Source organism: Ovis canadensis, chromosome 4 (assembly GCF_042477335.2).
Source record: "Ovis canadensis isolate MfBH-ARS-UI-01 breed Bighorn chromosome 4, ARS-UI_OviCan_v2, whole genome shotgun sequence".
In the NCBI taxonomy this organism is placed as follows: domain Eukaryota; kingdom Metazoa; phylum Chordata; class Mammalia; order Artiodactyla; family Bovidae; genus Ovis; species Ovis canadensis.
The window spans coordinates 91,178,694-91,195,705 of record NC_091248.1 but is presented as its reverse complement, the minus strand read 5'-3'; the positions used below and the strand labels follow the sequence as shown (position 1 = coordinate 91,195,705).

The 17,012-nt window shown below is 51.2% G+C and overlaps 1 protein-coding gene across 1 annotated transcript in view; it reads left to right on the top strand.

The window, feature by feature from the left end:
• ADCY1 (adenylate cyclase 1) overlaps nucleotides 1-17,012 on the top strand; it is a 106,450-nt gene that overhangs the window by 22,925 nt on the left and 66,513 nt on the right. Inside the window, exons 3-4 of the mRNA XM_069586836.1 lie at nucleotides 4,673-4,791; nucleotides 11,097-11,208. Of these exons, the coding sequence (XP_069442937.1) occupies nucleotides 4,673-4,791; nucleotides 11,097-11,208 (231 nt within the window). The remainder of the gene's footprint in view (nucleotides 1-4,672; nucleotides 4,792-11,096; nucleotides 11,209-17,012) is intronic.

Genomic DNA, 17,012 nt, shown 5'->3' with positions numbered 1-17,012 from the left:
CTCTTTTTGTATCTTTTAGTTCTTTGCTGAGAGTTTGTGTTTTTTCACTTTTACAAGCATATTTGCAGTTGTTCATTGAATCATTCTTAGGATAATGGCTTTAAAATCCTGTTAGCTATTCTGATTATTGTCATTTGGTGTTGGAGTCTGTTGATAACCTTTGTTCATTTGTTGAGATTGTTTTGGTTCTTTGTATGATGAGTGATTTCTGATTGGAACCTGGACAACTGGGGTATTGTGTGTGAGACTCTGTGTCTTATTTGAACTTTTTCTTTTAGCTAGCTTTCTATGACTTCGCTTGGTAGGGGAAAGTAGAGACCACCACCTCAATACTTCCTTGTTGAGGTACAAGTCGAGGTTCCACACTGAGCCTCTGTTGGGACTTATGGTGGTGGGGTACCTCCTTACTGCTGTGCAGGAGAGAGCTCTGGCTTCTGACTTGGAGGGAGGAGCAGAAAAGCCCTTGGCTCTGCGGATGCAGTGGAGCAGGGTTGGTGGGGGGCACTGGGTGTTACCAGCTGGTGGCTAGCAAAGGCAGAGTTCCCCACATGGCTTCTCTGGCACCCCAGCCTGGGGACGATAGAGTTTTGTTGATTTTTTGGAGTGGTTTGCCTGGAGTGGGACCAATATTGTATAGCAATTTCCATCTCATGAGGCTACCCCTGTCCTGATCTTTTAGTCAGAGAGGGTCAAATTTGTTGGCACTTAGTGCTGTGCCTGTTGACATTTCTGGGCCACCCAGTTTCCAGCACCCAGTCTGGGGTATGTAAGGCAAAAAGAAAGTCCAGGCCCTCACCTGCAGGCCATCCCTCGCACAGAGGTTTCTGCCTCCCTCCCTCTGCCTTTCAGAGCCTTCAGATGACCGTTTTATAAGTAACGTCCAGGACTTTTGGTGTACTTAGTGGGGGAATAGGAGAAGGCAATGGCACCCCACTCCAGTACTCTTGCCTGGAAAATCCCATGGATGGAGGAGCCTGGTGGGCTGCAGTCCATGGGGTCGCTAAGAGTTGGACACGACTGAGCGACTTCACTTTCACTTCACTTAGTGGGGGAATAGGGAAAAGTGCTTTTCCATCTTTTCAGAAACAGAGTCTTCATAATTGTTGTTTAAATATCTAATGTTTATTAAGGTTAACGTATTAAGTCACATTTTGATAATCAAGATAAACATTGAGGTTTTTATATAGCCTTCATAGGATGCTAGGATGTTTTGTACGATTCATATTTGTAAATTTGTCCCTTTGATTTCTGGCTTTGTATCTTATTTCGCTAGTTAGAACTCATCATGTAGCTGTCTGCTTCTAATGTAATGTTTATTGCTGCCTGAGGCTTTAGGGCTGGGTTTGGAATTGGATGTGGATTTCAGGTATTATCTTTATGATGTCAGCCGGCTAAGTTGTTTGCTGCTTTTTGTTTTTAATCAGGGATGGGCGCTTGATCTTTTCAGATGGCTGGCTGCTTTGCTCCCTGTGGGTGAGGTTGTGTACTTTCAAGTCTTGATTATTAATGTGTGTTGGCTTCAGGCACTATCACTAATCTTGTGGATGGAGTTAATGCTGAGCCCTTGGTTGGAAAGATAGCCTGCTGTTAGGAACTTCACATGACAGTGGCTTATGCAAGTGAGATAACTCTTTTTCTCTTACATATGTATGCCAGGGCCGGCACTTTATGGCCCGCGACGCAGATCTGATCCATGCAATCCTCACAACCCAATCTCCATCTAGTTAAAAGGTCTGCCATTGCTAGTGTGTAGCTTTCATCCTCCTGAACTAAGATGGTCGGTACAGATCCAGCCATCATGACTGTATCCCCAGCAACAGGAGGAGGGAAGAAGAAAAAACTGTCTTTAGGGAATATTCCAGAAATTTCCACTTGATCCTTCAGCTCCTGTCTCCTTGGCCACCTCTAGTTGAAGAGGAGGCTGGACAATACAGCTTTCATTCCAGGTTTTCAAGCCCCCTGATGAGAGTGAGGGCTAGATTGTGGTGCTAGTGGTGGAGAAGGGATCCTGGGACAGTGCCAACCCAGCCGTCTGTCTCGGCACCCCACGCTGCGCTGGGTGTGCGCCCTGGGCTGCAGAAGCACCTGGCCTAACCCTCCATACCGGCCCCCCGATTTCCTCCTGAAGTCCCAGGCTAGTCTGCGTGCCTCTGCTTTTCAGTCCTTCCCTCCTGGTGGCTGCCTCGGTTTCCTTGTTCTAACTCCAAGTCATGCAGGACAGCTGAGGTGATGGAGAGACCGAGAGAGGGGAGGGCTCTCCTCAGCAGGACCCCCGAGGGGGAGGCGGCAGCTCACTCAGGGAGAGCGGTCAGTTCTGGGGCTGTGAGACGGTGAAGGAAGGTGTGAGGCGGGCACCGGGCCGGGGGGGGGGGGGGCAGTTTCCCTTGCTTGATTTGACTTGGGTGACACCCGAGTGCTTTTCCAAGAGTAGGTGACAGATTTAAAAGACGCAGGAGACAGAGCGAAGCCGTGAAGGGCTGTCATCGGAGGTGCTGGGAGGTGTGATACAAGATAGGGACTCCTGAGGGTCAGTGGGGGCCTGAGGTGTTCGTCCCTTTCTCAGAACACCCTGCTGAGGTGGTTGGTGTGGTTATCAGCTTGATAGACAGGGTGGGATTGAGACAGAGCTTAACTAATGGCCCCGGAGGAGGCAGAGCCGGGATGGGAGGCCAGGCAGCTGTCCTGCAGGCCCTGGGACTCTCCTCCCTGAGACCTCCTTGCATGGGGCTCTGGGGTGCACCCTGAGCCCCTAGACTGGCAGGTGGCCTGAGGGGCCTGCACTTGTCAACTCCCCTGATGCTGGGGCGGCAGAGAGGGCTCTGCGTGTACCCAGGGCCCTTCCAGGGTGGCCTGCCTTGTTGTCCAGCTGCTTCTGTTTTCCCACCTTACACCTCAGGGCAGTGGCAATCTCTGGAAGCTTCCAGGTGGTCCTTTGATGGTGGCCCGAGTGAGCCCCCTGGCAAGTACTCTCTGGGACAGTGGGCTCACCTGCAGAGGCTCCTGTCCATGGGTGGTGCTTGGGCTCGTCCCCAGAGGCCCCACTGCTAAGGAAGGGCTGATCAGGTCCTGTCTACACTCAGGTCACACACCAGCTCCCACGCCCTGGGCACTGGGACTTTCTGTCCTCACAGAAGTGAGGCTGCCCTCACTTCTGTCTCAGAGGGGCCTCTCACCATGTGGCTGGTCACAAAATGTCGGGGACTGCTGGGCTCTTGCGATGTTCTTCCTAAGTGTGGGGGTCTGTCCAGCCTGGAGCCATGTGGGGGCCACAGTGGGTCCCCCCACCCCACATAGACCAGGCCTGGTTCGCCTGGGTGCACATACTCAGCTCTACCTGGTGCCAGGCAGGGCTGGGCCTGGCCTCCATCCTCAGAAGTGTATGTGGGGGTGCGTCACCTGGGGAGACTCTTCCTGTGCATCAGATACATTCTCCCATTTAAAGCAACTGTGATCTGGAGTCAAGGGGGTGAAGCCCTGACACCTCTACCCCAGGCCCCGGAGGCCATTTCCTGGAGGTGGGGGTGCTTTCAGGGTTGGTGACTGTTGCCACTGCGGCTGCTCTGATTGCCCTCCAGAGGGTGTCACGTGGGGGAGCGGCTGCTCCCAGGCAGGGATGTGGTCTCAGACTGCAGGATAGACCTGGGGTCTACGAGGGTCTCAGGACCTGGGGACTGCACCCGGCTACGTGGTCTAAGTGGGAGATGCCAGAAATCCACGTGGCCCCTTCTGAGCCTCCTCTGTTGGCCAGACTGAGGGCCCAGGGGCTGTGGGCCCAGCTGGGTTGAGGGGTGCCACTGGAGAGAGAGTGAGGGGGGACTACTGCCCCCTCCCTGCCCCACGTTCACCCTTGTAAGTAGGACGATTGCAGGCAGGATCTAAATTCTGCACTTTTATTTTCTTTCCAAAGCAGAGTGTGTGTGGTTGGGGAGGGGCTCTGAAAGGGACTAAGGGAGGACTGGGGGTCTCACCCCAGGTTTCTAGAACATGGTTTCTCAGACACGGTGTGACCGGTGGGGTTGAGGCCAGGGAAGGATCCATTATGAGGAGGAGGGGCGGGGACTGGAGGAGGAAACCAAGGTCCAGAACGGGTGACAGAGCCCCCAGGGGCAGCATGGCTCCTGTGGATAAGCCTAGGCATTCGGTCCATACTCTTGGGGGAGGAGAACCTTTGACTCCTGCAGGTCTGGGAGTAATCAGAAGACAAGACCAGGAGAAGATGCCACATTGTATCCAAAGTCACTTATCTCTGTGGAACATGGGCTCCTGTCTGTCGATGGGCATGGGCAGCCCACCTTGAGGTCCCTCTTGAGGCTGTGTTGGGTGGTGGTGTGGGGAGTGAGGCTGGACTGGCCTTGTTGGAGGCAGCGGTGTCTCCTGCCTGTGACCCCCACTCGCTGGAGCTGGGGCACACGGTGAGCTTGCCCCAGCAAGCTCGCCCAGTGCTCTGGGAACGAGTTACCTGTGTGGTGACAGTCCAGGCCTGGGCACAACCCACCGAGGCTCTGGGGCTGGGCAGGGTCCGTGGGCCTGAACCATGTGCTGGCTGTGTGTGAGGAGGCTCTGGGGCCCCTCGTGGAGGGCAGCTCCTTGGCACCCAGGTCACTGGATTGGGCATGTCCAGGAATCACAGGGAGGAGCTGCTGTGTCACACGAGCCTGTCTCTTCTGTCCAGGAGCGGCTGCTCATGAGCCTCCTGCCTCGGAATGTTGCCATGGAGATGAAGGAGGACTTCCTGAAGCCCCCTGAGAGGATTTTCCACAAGATTTACATCCAGCGGCATGACAATGTGAGGTAGAGCTGGCGCTTGTTTGGCCCTGTGATGGGCCTGGGGAGCTGAGGTGGGAGGTGATGGAGGTGTGGGAGGGGTGATCGGGCAGGTGGGAAGTGATGGTGGAGGTGGGAGATGGTGGAGCAGGAGGAGGAGGTAATGGCAGAGGTGGGTGACGATGGTGGAGGTGGAAGTGATGGTGGAGGTGGGAGATGGTGGAGCAGGAGGAGGAGGTAGTGGCAGAGGTGGGTGACGATGGTGGAGGTGGAAGTGATGGTGCAGGGAGTGGTAGAAGTGGGAGGTGATGGTGAAGGTGGAGGTGATGGAGGAGGAAGCGGTGATGGCAGAGGTGAGCAGAGGACCCTAATTTGAGGGAAGGAGGGAGCAGGTGTGGGTCAGGAGCCCAGGTGAGCACTTGCCCAGCAGGGAAGCAGTTCCCACGAGGGGTGTGGGTGGGCTTCTTGGGTGATGCATTTCACAATTGCTGTTTCTCATTTCTTCACCTTCTGTTTCCTGTATTGGCTGGAGAGCATGGGCACTCTGTCCCTTAGCCAGACTTGGGCAGTGGCTGTTGGACTGGGAATTTGCCTGTAGCAGGTTAATAACTGAGCATTGTTCTAGTTCGTGCTGGGCTCTGGGGTAGGTGTTCCCTTTACTCTGTTCATCTCATGGCAGCCCCGGGAGGTAGAGATGGTTATTCCCATTGTATAGGTGAGGAAACCGAGCCCTTGGAATGAACCAACTTTCCCTGGACACTCTAAAGTTTGCTAATTTGTTTTTAAAGATTCTGTTAAAATGTAATTTATTATATTAAATCATGCATTGCCTTTAAAGGTACTTAGAATAGCAGTGTTTTCTGTCCAGGAGTAATACTTGACAAAAGTGTCAGGTAGGAAATGATGATTTGAAGGACCCATGCACTCTCTCTCCTTCTGGTCTTTGCTGGTTTTCTTGGGTGTTGGTGTCAGGCCTCCCTGCCCACTGAGCCCCTGTGGACACAAAAGGATAAGAAAATCCTCTTTCTGTCTGTGTCGAGTGCTGCAGGTTGGGTCCCCATGAGCTGGTGCTTGTTTGTCTGAAATAAGCCAAGGCCCACTGCTGCCAGCCCAGTCTGGTGAGTGCACTCACTCCCACTGTTGTGTCTCTTGATAAGGACCAGTTTTGTCTTCCTACAGAAGACAGTGAAGCTGAATGGGATTAAGGCCTGATATGTGAGGCCAACGTTCAAGCCCAGTAAGGAAAGGCCACTTGGTTCTGTTTAATATCATCACACCCTTGATATCTAGGAGCACTGTCACCTCTACTTTATGGATGAGGAACTTGAGCTTCAGCAAAGTGAGCTGGTGCAGGACTCCCTGGCCAGTGAGTGATAGGGCTGAAGCTAGTCTAGGATTGGCTGATGCTGATGTCTGCCTAGACCTTTCCACTTTGCACATTACCTTTTGTTACTGGGACTGCAAGGAGATCCAACCAATCCATTCTAAAGGAGATCAGTCCTGGGTGTTCTTTGGAAGGAATGATGCTAAAGCTGAAACTCCAATACTTTGGCCACCTCATGAGAAGAGCTGACTCATTGGAAAAGACCCTGATGCTGGGAGGGATTGGAGGTAGGAGGAGAAGGGGACGACAGGATGAGATGGCTGGATGGCATCACCGACTCGATGGACGTGAGTTTGGGTGAACTCCGGGAGTTGGTGTTGGACAGGGAGGCCTGGTGTGCTGCAATTCATAAAAGAGCTGGACACGACTGAGTGACTGAGCTGAACTGAACTGAAGGACTTGATTTAGTGACCAAATGCCCTGCTGAGAAGACCAGACTACCATAGGGCACACCTTGCCAGGGCAGAGCATCTGCAAACAGCAAGGAAAGCATCAGATATCAGGGGTCTTCTGGGGCTGCAGGTAGAGGTGGGCATGTGCATGGAGCACCCAAGTGCCTTTCTCTTCCTCTCCTCTCCTGTAATGGTAATACAGATGTGACAAGTTACTATTCCCCTTTGCTGCTGAAAAATCTCTGTCCGTGTCCTATGATGGGCTTCCCTGATAGCTCAGCTGGTAAAGAATCTGCCTGCAACGCAGGAGACCCTGGTTCAATTCCTGGGTTGGGAAGATCCACTGGAGAAAGGATAAGCTACCCACTCCAGTATTCTTGGGCTTCCCTTGTGGCTCAGCTGGTAAAGAATCCGCCTGCAATGTGGGAGACCTGGGTTCAATCCCTGGGTTGGGAATATCCTCTGGAGGAGGGCATGGCAACCCATTCCAGTATTCCTGCCTGGAGAATCCCCATGGACAGAGGTGCCTGGTGGGCTACAGTCCATGGGGCCGCAAAGGGTTGGACACGACTGAGCATCTAAGCCCGTGTCCTATGGTGGGCCAGTGTGCTTGGTGCAGGCAGGATAGCCCTGAGATAGGAGAGGAAGCTGAGGCTCCCTGTCACAGATAGTGCCAGCTACACCATAGCCCTTCTGGCTGCCCTCCATCAGGATTCAGAGACATCTTTTTATAGCCGAAATACGGACATCTCATTGGGCTCTCTACAGTCCTTTTATGTCCAAGCCCAGTATGGCCTGGCTGAGTGTTGAAAGCATGTCCCAACATTCACATACACACCATTGTCAAAGACTGAGAGACTTATTTTCTCCAAACATCTAAGAAAATTTCTGTCTAGTCATTAGCTGAGCACTATGCCAAATTAATGAAGCAAAGACTTTCGTAGAAACACATAACAAAGAATACAGACTTTATAGAATTAGTTCAGAAAAGTCACTAAAGAAGCAATAGGATAAACAAACAGTAACAGCAACAAACCCTGAGGGGGATATGTTTTTCAGAGTTGCCAGGTTATATTACCCAGTTTTCAATAAAAATATATAAAACATGCAAAAATCAAGAATGCATGGCTTAAATAAGAATAGATTTAAAAAGCAGTCAATAGAAACTGTCCCAGAGGAAGGCCAGACATTGAACTTGATAGTACCTTTAAAATCAGCAATTTTAGATATGTTCAAAGCACAATCCATGTCTAAGAAACTAAAAGAAAATATGAGTCATTTCTCATCAAATAAAGAATACCAATAAAAATATAAAAATTATATAAATGAACAACTGAACAGAAATTTCAAACGTGAAAAATAAAATGAAAAATTCATCTGGGGCTTAACAGCAGATTTGAGCAGACTGAAGAAAGAGTCAGTGAATTTCAAGATAAGTCGCTTGAAATTATCCAGTCTGAAGAACAGAATGAAGAAAAGGATGAAGAAAAATGAACAGAGAACTGAGGGACACCATCAAATGTAACAACACACTCATGATGAGAGTCTGAGCAAAGAGCAAAAGGGGAAGAAAAATTGAAAACAGCAATGGCCCCAAATGTCCTAAATTTGATGAAGAACACTTAACTACATCAGAGAAGCTCAAATAAGATAAAGAGAACCACAGCTGCATGCATTATAATCCAACTGTCAGACGCCAAAGACGTAGAGAGAATCTTGAAAGCAGGAAGAGAGAAGCACTTTAGTAAAGTTTCTAGCAGATTTCTCATCAGAAACCATGGAGGCCACAAGGCAGTGGCTTGGCTTATTCTAAAGCTGAACTAGGAAGATGAGAATTCTATACCCAGCAAAAGTCACATCAGCACCCGCTGCTGTTCTCTCTGGTGGGGAACCTTCTCCGGTGTCTTCACGGCTCCCCTTCTCCTCCCTTCAGGACTCAAGTGTCACCTGACTTACTCAGAGCTCCACACCCGTCTTCCCTCCTTCCTGTTCCTCCATAGTTACACTTGTCACCTTAGACATACTGTGAGCATCCACCTCCTCTGACTAGAATGGAAACTTCTGGAGGGCAGTGATGTGTGAATCTTTTTGCTCACTGCTAAGTCCCAAGCATCCAGAACACTGCCTGACACGTAGATCCTTCAATAAGTATTTATTGCATTGTAACACTCACAAATTTTTGTAACTAAGCAGTTGGTGAGCTCTTATTAGGTGCAAGGTGTTATTCTAAGTGCTTTGTTAATCCGTTTAACCCTCACGACCTATCATCTGGACTGTGGTCTTATTCCCATTTTAAAGATGGAAAGACTGACATGTGAAAGTGTTGGGTAGGTTGCCTGAGGTCCCAGCACATTGCCACAAGTAGCAGAGCTGGACAGTCCTTCTAGAATCCAAAGTCTCACCGCTTCTCCCCCCAGCCTTTCCTGGGCTGACACTCAGGAGCCTCTCATCATGGACACTTGTGTTCCACTGCTCACTGCTTGTGTCCATGTTCCAGCCAGTCTGCCTCTCTCAGCTTTTGAGAAGTTACTATATGGTTTCTCACCCATCTTAGTTTCCACATACTATTTGCACTTCTGAATCAATCCCCTCTTCCTTTTTTCCTTCCTCCTTTCCTCCTTCCTTCCTTTCTTGGTTGTCTGGAAAATCCCTGGATAGGCTCCAGACCCCGCTCCAGCCTGGCTGCGTCCTTGAAGTGGGTGTTGTGCCTTCCTGCTGAATTCCAGCCTTACCATATCATTGCTTCCCTGTGCTCTGTCCCTCCCTGCTCTGAGCCGTCTGAGGACAGGGGCCTAGGGTGTAAGAGATCCGCTACCTGGGTGCTTTAGGGGTGAGGTTTCCCGCGGGTGGTGGAGGTGGACAGGCAGGGAAACTCTGCGGGCTTTCCAAGCGTGGAGGTGGGCAGTGCTCAGTCAGTGTTCATGGAACTAAGTGAATGAGCAGAGGCTGAGAAACCAGAGGCTAGAGAAGGGCGTGTGAATGCATGGGTAGTTATAGAGGAGGGATGAAGCACGGTGGAGCCTCAGAGATGTAAAGAAGCCTGAACTCTATACTAAACAGAGGGGAGAAAACTGTTGTTTGTCTCCGCCCACTCTTGCAGTCCTGTTGCTCAGCTCCTGAGTATCAGTGACACACCTATAGCCTAGACACAGTTTTTACCCGTTCATTCATTCCTGGCACAGATATGTATCTCCTGTTGCTCTGTGTTTGGTACAGTGGGATGTGCAAGTCAGGCCTGCATCCTTAAGCTCCTCACAGGCTCAGTGGGGGATGCTCTTCTGCAGTTAGAGGATTATAACGGCCTGGGGTGAACACAGCTGCTCTCTGCACTTGGGCAGGGCGTGGTTGATGTGGTGGGGTGAGGACATCATCAGAGAGAAGCCTCTCTGAGATGTGGGTTCCCACTTTCTGCCTCTAATGTGGGTCCCCACTTTCTGACATGAGGTATTGTCGAAAATTCAACCCTGAGTTAAGATCTGGCGTCAGGAATTAAGATATGAACACAACTGTGTCAAAAGAACAAATTCCTGTACACATCACTTTCTTCATTTAAATTGGAGATGCATGTTTATGTCTCGTCAACCTCTCCAGTACCCATGTGAGTGACCTCCCAGGTCTCATAGCCGAGGGTGCTTTTGGCTGAAGGTGACAAAAGTTGGCCATACAGTGTCTTCAGGAGTGAGGGTGTTCCCCTGGGGTGAGTGGTTTGGAGGTGACACCTGGTACTGGTCCAGGAACTCTGTGATCAGGCCTTGTGGTTCCCGTGAGCAGCTTATTCTGAGCTAGGCCCCTGGTCACCTCTCCATCATCCCTCACACCTGTGGGGGATCAAGGTGCTGGGAAGACTCAGCAGGAGCCCCACTCTCTTCCAAATGTATGGCTAGGGGAAGCTCTCTGTTGCTTTACAAGTTCTCTGTCCTGCCTTGGTCCTCTATGTTGATTTGTTACTTAAGGCTTTTAAAGTCTTTGCAGCATCCAGGTTGCTGGCTGTGTACTGTGGGTGGACACGGTGTTGTAGTAAATGGGTGCCCAGCATCTAAGAGAGATGTTGCTTTCACCCTTGTAGCTGACCGAGGGGCAGCCCTGCCCACAGCACGGCACCCCTGGGGGGCTTTGACAGGGCCTGGGCTCAGTCACTGGCATCAGTTGTGGGCGGAGGGGGTGGGGAGATGGTGTGAGGGCTGCTCATTCCTTGAAAACGTGTCACTGTTGCTCACCTGCCACCAGCCATGACCCCATCACCAGGCCACCCCAGAAAGTGGAGCAGGCCTAGTGGACGTTGAGCTGCTCCCTGGGTCTGGGGGACACTGAGTATATAGAGAGCATGTGGGGGTCACCACTGACCCCACAGTGTCCTGGGAGGAGTCAGCAGGAACTCTGAGTGGCTCCAGCATTTCTTCCCTCTGTGACTGAGGAGTCCCCCGGCTTCTCCCAACCTCAGTCTTGTCCCGGATCCAGCAGGGATAGGCAGGGATAGGCAGGGGGCTGGCTGTGGTTGGAGGTGACGTCTGTCTGAGCCCATGGAAGACGGCAGCTGGTACCTCTCTGTCTTGCAGCATCCTCTTTGCAGACATCGTGGGCTTCACGGGCTTGGCGTCACAGTGCACGGCCCAGGAGCTGGTGAAACTCCTCAACGAGCTCTTCGGGAAGTTTGACGAGCTGGCCACGGTAAGTGCAGCCACCCCCTTCGTCTGATGAAGTTGCTCCTGGGGCCAAGACATGCCTGGTGGATCCTCTGGTGGAGATGTGGTCTTGGCTATTGTTTCAGCATCACTGGTTCCTCCCCTGGGACCAGAGTGCTTGCTGCCTTTGCAGATGGCAAGAGGCTGCATGAACCCACTCAGCACCTCCAGTGAAGGGCCCTGGGCAGGCGGAGGCGCTGGCTGGGTTGTGGGGCCCTGCGTGTGAGCGGACTGCCTGCGGGCCACCCTGCACCTTCTGTCCCTTGGCAGACGTTGCCTGGGCTGACCTTGGTGGAGGGAGGGTTCTTTGGATCAGGCTTGCACTGCCCTTTTCTGGGACGACTACCTGGACTTGAAACTTGACTGCTGGGGGTCAGTTGGTGACATCTCAGGACGCCTGCCCCCTTTTCTGTGCTGTGGGCTGAGCACTGGGGTTTTGAGATCTTCCTGGGGCAGGTCACACCTAAGGTCTGTGGGCTTCAGTAGCCGTGGCACGTGGCTCAGTCGTTGTGGCTCCTGGGCTCTAGAGCGCAGGCTCAGTAGCTGTGGTGCATGGGCTTGGCTGCTCTGTGGCATACGGACTCATCCTGGACCAGAGATTGAACCATCTTCCTTGTATTGACAGGTGGATTCCTATCCACTGTGCCATCAGGGAAGTCCAAGATGATGATCTTTATAAAAAATTTTTTTTTTTTTTCTATTTCATTTTGGACAGTTTATGCTGCTGTGCATTCAGGTTTGCTGATCTTTGCATCTACAGTGTCTAACCTGCCACGTACCATCCAGTGCAGCTTCCGTCTTCTCTAGAAATAGTTTCTTGAAGCAGTTTGTATCTTTTGTCCTTGTTGAGGTGACTGACCGTGAGGAAGCTCAAAATTAAAATGGCCTTGTTCGCTCCCTATTTATTGCTTTCTTTCTCCGTTCGTTCGTGCGTTGACATTATGTCTCAGTATATTCTCGCTCTGAGCTGCTTGTGTCCTGTTCTGAGGAGCACCTGGACGTGTTTTCCTTGTGTATGTGCTTGCTTTGTGTCCGAGTGCCCTCTGTGGAAGGTGTGGCGACTCCGGGGGTGCAAACGCATCCTCCTTTATGAAGGTCCCTGGTGGGTGGTTAGACGGACTCACAGTATATTTGTCTGCATCTCTGTGGGAGCTGACGGTTTGCTTACCCTGATCCACGGCTGACGACCGCAGATGTGCGCTATGTTTTTGACCTTTCCTCCATTTATTGGATCTATTTTAGATTTGTGTTTGTTCTGATGTCTGTGTGTATCTCGGAAACTGGCCACACCCTTTGAATTTACGGAGAAACACCTGTCCTGGGTTTAGCCTTGCTCCTCCACCACCTGTTGGGGGTGGGCCCATCTCTGGATGTCAGTTTTTCCCGTGGGAGAGTGGTCTGCCCGGACAAAGCAGATGCCCCTCTGGCAACTTCCAGGAGGCGTGGGGTAGTGGGGAAGGTTCCTGGTGTGCCAGCCACGGAGATGAGCCTGGGTCCATGTTGGCCTCTTGTCGGCTGGGCCAGGCGGACTGGTCCTCAGGTGACGGGCAGGTGAGAGCATGGTCTTCAGCTCTGGTCATAACACCAGGAATCCTTCAGGGACTGTTTCCAGCAAGAGCTTGTTCTCGACCCCGGCGTGGCCATTGCCAGGCATGAGAAGGGGATGCATTGGATTCAGGCCAGTGCCCAGGGCCAGGCAGCTGACCCACACACATCATGGGTGGTTAGAGAGCTCGGACGAGTGCAGAGGCTTCCCCTCTTTAGGTCCAAGCATTGCTGGGGTATGCGGGGTCTGCCAGGGGGCTCTCCCTGGGGACATCAGCCCTTGGGCTTGGCCAGTCCTTGTTGTCCCTGAACTCAGATGCTTTGAGAGCCTTTCCAGACCATGAGGACCCGACACGGAGCAGCACTTGGACAGGAGTGTAAGGGGCCCAGTGCCTGATGGATGACTGTGATGACTTGTGTTAGTGAGGGCATTATTTCCCAGTTGCTTGTGTTACTCTGGATGATTCTGAAAGGGACCCATGGAAGCCTGTCGGAGAGTGGAGCTCCCCACCCAGTTCTAAGCTGCTTGGCTGTATATTCGTGTCCATCCTTCCTATCTCTATCTTTCTTCCTCCTCCTCAGGAAACTGTCCTTGGGTCATACCTTCCTGTTCTGACAGCTGGTCCCATGGCCGCATGGAGCTGGCCACGTCCAGGCCTGACACGTGCTCAGAGTCCAGTGGTGACTCTGCTCGACAGTGTGCCTTCAGCAAAGCTGCCTGTGCACCTGCTGTTGGTGGGGGTGAGGGGCGGACTGGAGCCCCAGAACGGAGTCAGAGAACCTTGGCCAGGGAAATTTCAACCCAGGCAGGGAGACCTTGAGCCAGTTTTGTGAAACCGGGATTTTGCTGAATGGGATATGGTCAGGATATAAAGAGATATCGTGAGCACAGCCTAGAGGGGGCGGCCATGGGACCATCACCTGAGCTCAGCTTGGAAAATGGACTCAAGGGTACGATTTTAAGTGATCAAAGTAGAATGTAAAGTTGCATGTAGAGTAGAATCCCAGTTTTCACAGTGTGTGCACATACTGTACACACATTTACATGAGTGCCAGAGAGAAAAAGAAAGTCTGGAATGAAATATCCCAGAGTAACCATGGTTGTTGCTAAGCTGTGAGATATAATATTTAATTTTCTGAACTTTCTGCATCCTGGATAATGAACCTGGATTTCTTTAATTATCCCTTGATTATCAGGGAATAAATATTGTTTGTTGAAAAACCAGTAGATGTTTGGAACTCTGATGAGTCTGTCGTTTGTATCAGGCCACCTGTAGAAACTCACCTACCCTGTTTGCTGGAGGAAACTTTGTGTTCAGCAGCTGCAGTGGCTCAGGTCCCTCTGTGGGGAGGTGTGCTCCAGGCAGAGGGAGGAGCGAGATGTGGGCAGCAAGGCTGACCTGAGGCTTCGGTGTGGAGGAGCAGTGAATGGAGAGGCAGGGCGGCCTGGACGGGGCCTGGAGTGCAGTGCAGAAGGGGGTGTGGGGCCTCTGCGTGTCACCGAGAAAGCACGTGTCCTTAGCTGGGTTCAGAAAGCAGCTGCCAGGTCTCTACTGTGTGCCTGAATTGTCCTGGGTAATGGGGCTGCAGCAGGAACAAGTCAGATGTAAACCCTGTCCTTGAAGCTTTTAGGAAATTCACACGTGCACAAAGTTAGAGATAGTAACATAACAACCGCCCCCAAGCACTCACAATCCTCTTCGACAGAAACTAACGTCCAGCTAGTCTTGTGGGTCTGCAGCCTCCCCCCAGATCCTACCCATCAGCATGCTGCATCCTTGCAGCCTTGGAGAGTGGCTCTTCTGTTCAGCACATTGTGGCCAGTGCCAGTTTGACACCTCTATGACAGCTGCCCACAGTTACAGGTAATTGAGTCCTGATCTGGGCTTGGTCACCCTGCTTGTCTCAAATGCGTCTCTTCTTCAGAGCTCATTCGTTTCAGTCAGGATTCACATGAGATGGATGTATGTCTGAGTTGTGCCTGTGAATTTTAATTTATGGAGGTGTCGACTTAAAAAATATTCACAACCTAGAAGCTGAGAGTTACTTTTAATTTGGTGGGAATTTTGGGGACTTCAAGCCTTGGAGACAGTATCTCAAGTGACCCTGAGAGAACTGCTCCAAGGAGGCAAGGAGAGAGCCAGGTTATATAGAAGTTTTGCAACAAAGGGCAGATAGTCTGATCATCAAAAATTATTTTCAATTAAAGAAAAACAGATAACCCAAGTTAAGGAATTTAGTGCTTTTCTGTGTATGGGAAGACGCAGGTCTGAGCTCAGTGAAATCATTCCTTTGATATGCCCTCAGCTATCTGGGGCCATATCCTGTGTTTTTCATTTCCTGAGTTTCCTCTGGGCTCAGTGGTAGTGAGTGGCTTCAGTCTGATGGGCTGCTAGATGGCAGGTATTCTTTTCCTTCCTGAGTTCCCTCAGGGCTCACGGGCTCACTCTGAGGGCTGCAATCTCTGATGGCTGTGACATCCTTGTTTACTGATATGGCAGAAAATACTCCATTTTTCAGAGGTGACAGTGATGGCAGGGGGGCTAAGGCCAGAGAAGGATGCTCTATCAATCACAGTCCCCCAGAGGAGGGACCACTGGGTGCCCAGGAGGCAGAGAGGCTGGGAGAGGGGGACGGGGCTTTATAGGTGTTTCCATGGCGATGAGCAGACATAGGGCTGGACAGTGTGGATGGTGAGGGCTCTGGGATGTCGGTGTCTCCTGCCCCCTGGTCCCCACCCTGGTGTTTAGGGCGGGGACAGTGGCTGGAGTATGAGAGTCCGCAGAAAAGGTGTGGGCTCTGATCCGCCAGTGGGACAGGAACAAGCTGTCTACTGTCTCCAGGAATTAGCCAGCCCTGGTAAGCGGGAGGCATCCTTTCCTACCAGCAAGGTCCCTGAGATATCAGACCTTCATAGCATACAAAAACCAAAAGACCAGATGGACACCCACATCGCATTCAGTGGGTGCGCCAAGTGTGCCTTGGTTTTGGTTTTTCCTTGCTGATGCTCCTGCCCTTGCTGGCCGCTCAGCCCCAGGGGTGGGTGTGCTCTGTACTTCTCCCGACCTGTCCAGGCACCTGAACGGCCTGACCTTCTGTGCCTGCCCTAGGTCCTGAGCTCTCACCCGTGTTCACGACACTGCCCTGATCACTGTGCTTCTCCCCTGTGCTGGCCCCTGTGCTGGCCCCTTCTCACCAGGACGTGTGGATCTGAGGTTCCTGTGTTGTTATGGGCTTCCCAAGACGATGTGCCCGAGCGTCACAGCAGGTGCCTCAAAAGCTTGGCTGATCTGTATTCACTTGGGTTTACACTCTCAGGGTCAGTTTTCTGATCCTGTTGTTTCTTCTGCATTTATTAGCTCATGATTCTTTAAAAATGAAGCACATTTACTCATGAGCTGTTTGGTTTTCCTCAGTGAACGCTTGATTCTTTTCATTTCTTTATCAAGTTTCACGACTGGATCCTCCAAGGGGGTGAGCCTGAGGTTACCTCCTGCTTCCTGGTGACTTGGCCCACACCCTCCCAGCATGTTCCTGCCTCACACATAGATGTGGCATTTTTCAGAAGCTCTAGTTTCTCTCAGCAGGAAATGGGTTTTCCAGCCTGTAATCCGGGTTATCTCTGGGCCTGTGACTTTCCAAAGGACAGAGGTGGAAGATGTTTTTTAGAAAAATGGAAACAAATTCTGAGTTCATATGGATATTTCCAGTTCACTCAGTCCTTTGATTTTTACATTTGTGTCTCTTTTCCTTTGATGTTGGAAACTCTGACAGTATTATAATTTTTTGTTTCATTCTTTTATGTACAGTTGATTCAAAATAGCATCAACAATGTTATGACCCACAGTAAGACCATTGAATACAGTCTAAGATTTCTTTAGTGGTTTCTGAGGTTATCTTGTCCTTGGATTATATCCCACTAGTGTGTGTGGGCCTGCATACTCAGTCACTTCAATTGTGTTTAACTCTTTCCGACCCTATGGACTGTAGCCTGCCAGGATCCTCTGTCCATGGGAATCTCCAGACAAGAATACTGGAGTGAGTTGCAATGCCCTACTCCTGACCCAGGGATTGAACTTGTGTCTCCTGCATTGCAGGCGGATACTTCACCACTGAACTACCAGAGAAGCTGTATATCCTGCTGGCTCAGAGGATACAGAATCCACCTGCCATGTGGGAAACCTGAGTTCCATCCCTGGGTTGGGAAGATCCCTTAGAGGAGGGCATGGCAACCCACTCCAGTAT